The sequence below is a fragment of the Anticarsia gemmatalis genome, chromosome 2 (assembly GCF_050436995.1).
Source record: "Anticarsia gemmatalis isolate Benzon Research Colony breed Stoneville strain chromosome 2, ilAntGemm2 primary, whole genome shotgun sequence".
NCBI lineage: Eukaryota > Metazoa > Arthropoda > Insecta > Lepidoptera > Erebidae > Anticarsia > Anticarsia gemmatalis.
This window is the reverse complement of record NC_134746.1, coordinates 8278476-8287103: the sequence shown is the minus strand read 5'-3', so window position 1 is coordinate 8287103 and position 8628 is coordinate 8278476. Positions and strand designations below refer to the sequence as shown.

The window sequence follows — 8628 nt, the reverse complement described above, 5'->3', positions numbered from 1 at the left end:
AGCTGTCAGTAGTTATCGCGTATTATTTTATTATTGTTTTTGCGGTTTATTTATCTATTACTATTATAATGCAATGAGATAGCGAAAGTTTAGTTGCTATCAATGCTCAATAGTTAATCTGCAATGAATATCCAAAGACGGTGACGTTTGTAAATGTGTACATACCAATTATTATATTTGTTTAATGGGTTGTGCTGTGTCGTGCGTCAATCGAGCGACAATGTCGTTGTTTGGGAAATCCAATAATGACCATGACGTTCGAGCCAGGCTGGAGAGGAAACTGTACATTGCCAAGGAGTCTCCGGAGCCAGATTTTGATCTGTCAGAGTGTCAGCTCCGCCATGTACCGTCCGGTACTTATTCAATCTGTAAAGTATATAGAAAGGAGTATTTGTATCTGCAAAATAACAATTTACAATCATTGGAGGAGGGTGGTCAGTTGTCCGACTTGTATCTCATCAAGGTAATAAATTTAAGCAGCAATCGATTTTTACAATTACCCAATGATATCAGATATTTGGTCAATTTGACTGAGTTATATCTTCAAGACAACTTGATTAAATCTCTCCCAGAAAACATTCAATTTATGCAATCATTACAAATACTAGATGTTTCCAATAATAAGCTGAGAAGCTTGACATCATCTCTAGGCAAGCTAAAATGCCTGAGGAAATTAAGACTAGTTGATAATAATGATTTAAATGAACTCTGTCCAGAACTATGCTATGCTACTAATCTGTCCTCACTAGAGATTGATGGCGAACAGTTTGTATTTCCTCCACCTGAAGTTGCAACACAAAGTACTGCTGACATAATGAAATATTTGTGTAAAAAAATGAATGTAGAATATTCCTCCCCATTAACTACTGCAAGTGACATTTCTACAGTCCAAAGTCCAAACTCAATAGTTGATCCATTTGCAAGACGTAACACATTGACATGGGAGGAACAGGAAGCTGCTATTATAGAACAAGAAAATAGACTACACAAAGCAGCTAAAGAACAAAGAGAAAAATTCTTAAACAAAGTTTTACAGGAACAATTAGAATTGGACAATGAGATTGCTAAAGTTCAATTAGAAAAAGAATTAGACAGACAAAAACTAATTAAGGCTATACAAGAAGATGAGCAAGAAATAGAGTGCCTAGTTAAAAACTTTATACAATCTGATTACTTGAAACCTGAGGTCATACAACAACAACTGGCTCATGAACAGGCAGAACATGACAGGCTACTTGAAATCACTCGGCAGAATTATGACAATATTAAGAAGGCTGATGTTTTGAGAGCAATGGAAATGTTAATAGAAGAAGATTATTCCATTAGACATTCCAAGAAATACTATGAAGACTCATTGAATAATATGAAACAGAGTGTGCTTTTACAAGATTTGGAAGTGAGTGAAAAATTAACTGAGTTATTGAATGCCAAGGATCAGTCACGCACAGCATTAGTAGAACAACTGCTAGAAGACCAGGATGTTCAGATGGCTATAGTGGCTTCATTGCTGGAAAAGGTTGATGCCAGAAGTTGGAGTCTCAATCAGGAAATTTCATTGATATCTTTGCATTTAGCCAGACTAAGTGTTATCGAACAAGAAAAGAAAAAGTTACATATAGCTTATAATTATAATGAGTTGTTGCAACAGAGAATTCAGCTGATTAATCTATTAGATGATCTTTTTGATCAACAGAATAAAAGGAGAAAACAGCTTGTGGAGACACTAAGGGAAATGGAGAGTGCAAGTGTGAATGAATCCAGTGATTTTTGGCTGAAGAATTATCAAAAGTTAATGGAATCAGCACCAAAAACATTACTAGATATTGGCAAATGTCTGGATCCTGCATTAGCCAACTATCTTCTGCAGGAAGGTGTCATTCACTGCTTGCCTTTCTTGGTGAAATTCTTATTTTCTGGTGAACCTTTATTGAATATTACTGTTGAGGAATTAAAGTCAAATGGAGTTTCATTATCTTCAGACAGAGAAGGAATTATTAGAGCAATTAATTCTTATGTGGGAGCAAAGAGTCAAAACCACAACTTTGAGCCGTCTACTTCCTTGGAACCGAGTGCTCCAACTGAGTTATCAGAGGAACAGAACTGTACAGGAGTGGTGACCACAAACCAAACAGATGACTTTGTGATGGAAGCAGAATGTGTCATTTGCATGGATGCTAAGAGTGAAGTAGTATTTGTGCCATGTGGTCACATGTGCTGTTGTCATCCATGCTCTAAGAAAGAAATGGATTGTTGTCCCATGTGCAGGACAAATATAGAAAGAACCATTAAAGTTATCATTGCATGATAACTTCTGAAAATGAAGGTATGTTGCTATTTTTTTAATGAGAGCCAAGTATGATGGAGTATGACATTGTTACTAATTAGAATGATTCTTAATATTTTTTATTTTTATATATTTCAGGAAGAGATGAACTGAAGAAACCTGCAATATACTCCTCAAGTGTATAACCATCCTGCTTTAATATCAATTTACATATAAAATGGATTAATTTTATCTACTGATTGAGGTGAATACCTTGTGTAATTTAGGTATTATTTGATTATTTATTGCACAAGATAGCACAAGTGACCAACACATCAGATTGTTATTTATTCAGTTTAGAACTTATTTATTAAAAAATTAAGTATATATCCATTTACATGTTGTCACATATTATCCATAAATGGATGTTTGCATTGCTCATATTTATTTTAAATTTTAATATTAAATAAGTTGGTTTATATAAAGACATTTTGCACGCATTTCAGAAAATAATATTATAATATTTTCAAAGGCTGAGAATGCTCACACGTGATAAAATTACCGTGTCTTTGCGCTGTATAGTTCGTGTCGTACTCAGTTAAGTATGGGTTCTTGCGTGGTCACACTATTTCATGGTCACTTTTTGTTTTAGCCTTGAAATAGCTGGTGATGCATATTCGTTGAATTTTTGTATCGATTTTTTCATTAAAGCTATGGAGTAAACATCATTAATACGTAAATATGATATGTTATGAGTTGCCTTTGACATACTCGTGGGATTCATAAGTACCAAAGTGTATGAAGAACGAAGAAGTATGTAATTTGCCTGCAATGCCTTTCTGTGAAAAGACAAACAGTATTACGAATTTTAATCGTTTTGTTTATGAATAAGAGCCTATGTAGACTATAGACACAGTTTAATGAACGGTTTTGAAAGTTGATTTTCCGTCGTTTGCTACTGACTTTGGTATCTTATCATTTAACGAAAGAAGATCAAAAGAATATGTTTATGATTTGTCGCTGTCTGTACACATGCCTTCAAAGGCACGTCACGTTAAACATTTGCTGCTTAACTGCCTAGGGTTGTAAAACAATTATTTATAAAGCATCATCCAATAAATATCTAAATCATAAGGCAACCTTAACTGTAAGTCTAAAATTAAAATTACGGTATACAATTAATTGAATTAGATTTTCTTATAAAGAAGACTGGATATAGCATAACTTTGTGAAATTTGAATCGTTCAAAATGTAAATACGCACTAGTCATCGTATTCGATCTAATTATTTTGTATTTTTATTTGAATTTGGATGTTGATAGATTTAAAAGTCGTGTCTCAAGATATGAACTAAATCAATTGTGACTTGGTACATAATATCAATCTATGTAAATGTAATGGAGTCTCCACACCAGTCGTTGACTCGCTTAGAAAAAGTCGTAAAAAATTGTCGGCGGGTAGACTGATGGGTGGACTCCTTAACAAGGTTGATATGAGAGATCGACATTCAGAAGATGATGAATACATAGCCACCAAGTTCATTAATATAGTACCTTATTAATGCGTGAATCGATTAAAATATGCAAAAGTGATATCAGTTGAACGACTCATATCATGTCATGTGTCATGCCTAAACTTGTAGTGTGTCTTTTTGCGTATTATATTGTCTTATGAATGCTCGATTTTTTATAACATTTGCATAATGCTTCCTGTAAAAGAGTCAATCTAAAAGATTGTGCCTTCTAGTTTGATGACAGCTGTGAACATTTGATAAAAAAATGGATTTTAGCGTCTATAAGATTTCATCTTGTATTACTAAGATGTGTTATTATTTCACTAGTTCATTTTGTATCGAAATTGACCACGAAAATGTAGTATTTTGATATTTTTTAAAAGTATCTTTGTCCATGAAACGCTCACGTATTAAAGATAGTCGTGTTATATTCGCATTCGTTAGAGTAATTTTGTATTTTGTAGTTTCATAAGTATTTTATTTATATTCTTTCGCCAAAGCACATTTTCTCATTAGTCGATATTATGAATACATTTTATTATATTTTCTTTGTTATAATAATTATAAGCAAATCGAAATTGGTCGTGTAGTCGCAAATTGTATAAGTTTGAAACATGGATAGTATTAAATTACTGGTATGAAGTTCATATAGGTATAATCCCTTCCAATAAGTGATAAAGACTAATGAATGTAACAATAAGTATGAAAGGGAATATGAAATTCCCATATTACGAAGTATACTGCTGGTAGTTTGAATGACATGTTTACTTTCTAAGATCACCATCTTGAAAAAGTGAAAAAGCTAGTATCGCGATGCAGAAAAGTCAAGAAGATCATAAGATTTTAGGTACTAGTCAGACAATAAGGACGTAAAAACATGTGAGAAATTGGTGTGAAAAGTACGGATTGCATATGGAATGTCTTAAATAGATATCGACCGCGATCTATTTTCGCGGTACGTCCTATACGTTTGTCTTGCGCCTTTAGTAAGTACCTACTAAGACCTTGACAGTATACTTCGTAGTAAACAGCCGCATTATTGCGATATTGTAATCAGATATAATTATTGGAACCACTTAAGACTATATAAATAGCAATAACGTTAGGCTAAGTTTATAACAATGCACAAGTACCCACTAGGTTGGAAGGTAGTGTTAGACAACAGTTAGACCAAGTGCGGATGAGTGTCAATACTTGCAGTTTATTTAAACATGCCATTGATTTATTGCCATATTAAGCATTTATATTAAAATCATGAAGGAAAAAATACACTGTTAGAATGCGTTGGTTTGTTGAAAATTTAAGGACTGTACCGCAATAGGTGACGTTTTTTTGCGTATTTTATTCGAAAAAAACATGTATTGCAATAGGGTGTCGTTCTTTTTCGTATTTTATTGCTACTTGCTGGTTGATTATAAAATTCTTAAATGAAATGATACGATGGAATATATGATATTAAATCACGCACTCTAAGGGTGTATTTAGAGCCTGTTGAAACTTAGCCATAATAGTCATTTAGAGAACACATTATATATTTATTTTACTACTTTTTACCTATGTATATGTTTATTTATATTGAGTTTTGAGGCTACCTGAGTTGTACCTACTTATGCGATTGGCATGCGCGGAAATCTCTTGGATCGGAGATTGTGGTTACATCATTAAGGCCTCTAGGCTCTGTAACGCCTAGATTGTTCGGTTGTCTCTACAAACTGAGCCAGTAAATAATTCGCAGTATCAGGTTAGAAACTAAATGGCTTCCTCAGATACTCAAGGGAAAAGTCCAAGTATGATGAGTAAAACTTGTGGTGATATTATGCAGTGATTTACGCGATCTGTGCAATGGAGGTTTATTTATTAAAATACCATTTATTTGTAGCATTGTAGCTTCTAATATTAACCAAGTAGTTCTTAAGTACGTATTTACCCACCAATATCCATTTAACCCTTTTAATGTTCCATTTTAACTATTTTGAGTGTGTTGTGGTTTGATATTTCAGCACATAACGAAGGCTGTTTTGGAAAATGAGTGTGCCGTGATCAGATGTGAACACCTGATATTCACGTGATAACATTTTTATACGTGCTGTGAAATTATTTTCCTACTTTTTGGATTGTTATCACCTATTTATGAAAATATATAAGCTATAGCACAATATGGGTTTCATTTATTTATAGTTACCCCAAACAGAAATACATTCACCTCGTATCGGTAGTGCAACGGGTATTATTGTAACCCTAGATTTTGCACATTACACGTTGGATTTTAACAATTGATCTTTAATTTTTTTTATTGAGAAATTAGAAATGTTTATGCCTTATTATAGTGATTATATGTATAATTCCTGGATGCCGCGGTCGGGTTTATTAAAAGCTAAATCAATTTGTGAGAGCATGTTGTGACAATATCGAGCTGATGCTCGCATTAGATTTATCTGTGAGTCCCGAGTGCTCCGACATAATAGTCCTTTGTTACATGGCGACGCGAGCTATAATAATGGAGTTTACACGCAAATAGCAATTACGGCGAAGCCTTTCATGTCAACCCTCATACCCTTCAGAAACATGAAGGCAATTTTCTAATAAAGGTAAAGAGCTGTTCCAAAATATTTGGTGAGAAATGTTTATTGCCTGTAATTCGACGAAATTTTTGTTTAATAAGATTAGGCAGTTTGAAGCAGCTACTGTTTCAGTTGCGAAATTAGTAAGAAATCGTTTTTATTTGCAATTATCTAAAAAAATAAAAGAAAATATATTACGTAAAAACGTTTTGCTTACGGTTTCTATTTGGCGTCGAATTTGGCACACAAGTTTTGGTAGCTGCTCTTTCAATGCCGAACTGTCGAGTCAACAGAGGTAGAATAAATAATGCTAACATTTTTATTCAGCTCGTGTCCTGCTGAGGGCGTCAACAACGCAGCGTCACCGCCGCAAGGGGCGACATGTTTTTTTATAAGAGTGGAGGATTGAGGGGTACATACTGAAATATAATTGAGTCTATTACTTTTTAGGTGGTGACCTAAATGTTTATGGTTTGCCATTTTCAGAAAAGTTATGGTTACATAAAATATCTTGCTTTTTATTAAAAACATCAAGTAGATCGATTAAGCTCTACCCTTTGCTCGTTTCAAATAAGTCTGAGTATGCTACCCAAAAAAGAATTTGATCAGAGCGCAGTAATTTTATGTAAATAAGCCGGCCTACTTATGATATGGGGTAAGGCGCATCCCGCATGTGCTCGTTATGTAAACGTCAGTCAGGAGATGTGCCAGCCGAAGCCAGGCGAGGAAATTGAATCGAAAGAGCTTACGTACCAATATCAGTAATGAAACTGAAACCGGTAGCGCGGCGTACGTCCGTGGAGTGGCGTGCCAGCATGCGCCTCGCAAAATGTTTATGATTTTGTTGATACCGCACGTTGCTCGTGCGTAGAGCCGGTTTATATGTTTCAAACCTTATTAGGGATTTAAGGATATTGTGTTCTTATCTGTAACGTCAAATAGATATATTAAAAAATAATTCATAATGTACACATGTACTTTTGAATGTCCAAAAATGTCCACGTTTGAGGTCTGCATTTTAATAATCCAACGTTGTTATTCATAGATTTAAATAAACAGATTTATCAGAAACATAAACTGCGACGATATTGCTATGAAAACTATGAAATACAGTGCGATAATTTATTGTTATTCGGTATCATGAATATGAAGCAGATCCGGCTTTAATCCTATGCCCCTTGCGAAGTGTTCCGATAAAGTCAACATTGGGTATCCAAGTCTTTTGGACACGATATATTGTGCTCTACTAAGCCGGGTTTCGTTGGGACCTGGCCGTTCAAAATTACTTGACTGAGGACTTAGGTGTCGCATCAAACGAATACCATCTTTAAATCCTGGACATAAGAATCATCTCTTTATCGGGTACAAAGCTACTACTGAATTTTATATCGGTGACCAACGGATTGAAATATCATTTTAATAATAGATCTAAGGATTCTATTTTATCTGGGGCATTTTTCGGGACCCCATAATATAAAAGATATTTCCAGTTACGTGGGTCCGGTGTTTAAGTTCAAAATAACTTTAGGCATTAAACTTACGTTCCGTGTAGGCTGGCCGCTCTCTAAAAGCTTTTATGGCATGGTTTCACACAAGGGTCGTAATGCCCTCAATGCATGGAGCGGTTCCTAGTGTCAATTTGCTGAAACAATTAACTGGGTAGGTAAGCGCTACCCATACATTATCTTGTTCTAATGTAAAAGTACCGATATCTTCAAAGATTTCTGAAGATTTTATGGTTTTGCGACCCAAAATGCAGTTCATGTTTCTAAAAACAGCTTATCTAGTTTGATTAACAATTTAATCAAAATAATAACCACATTTAATTATACCATTTCACTTACTCAATATACTTACAACAAATTATGCACTTAGAATAATTTTGATAATACTGTTTATAACTACAAAAGAGTTTAAAGAATATGCGCTCTCACTATTTTGTTTCAGTAAAATGGGTCAGCAAAGCGCCGAATCTAGTTTTCTCCGGCACAGACCCTTTCTAGGGTCGCTTTAATCGAAACTTGATGTAATAAAGTGAGAACGCAGCGGCGCGTGACAATTTTTATTCTAGTAGATACCTAAGTAGATTAATGTAACACTTTATATAATATATAGAGATGTAGGAAAATTTGGTCGCGAATGTTCGTTGGTTCGAAATAGTGTTTTGTGGATTTTGCCTAGCCTATGTGTAGAAACATCGTATGTGTCTTTGACTACCTAAATACTTAGACTTAGAATCTTGTTAAATAAGAATATTAACAACTTTTTTTATCCTAATCAATAGATTTCGCA

General features: G+C 34.3%; 1 protein-coding gene across 1 annotated transcript; it reads left to right on the top strand.

The window, feature by feature from the left end:
* Positions 1–5: 5 nt before the first annotated feature.
* On the top strand, positions 6–5931 carry LOC142983187 (E3 ubiquitin-protein ligase LRSAM1-like). Its single transcript, XM_076130079.1, has 2 exons — positions 6–2323; positions 2423–5931. Exon 1 carries the CDS (start codon positions 185–187, stop codon positions 2303–2305), a length of 2121 nt encoding a protein of 706 aa, XP_075986194.1. The 5' UTR covers positions 6–184; the 3' UTR covers positions 2306–2323; positions 2423–5931.
* Positions 5932–8628: the final 2697 nt, after the last annotated feature.

Coding starts and splice junctions, on each gene's coding strand:
- LOC142983187 (XM_076130079.1), top strand. CDS start 185: ATGGGTTGTGCTGTGTCGTGCGTCAATCGAGCGACAATGTCGTTGTTT.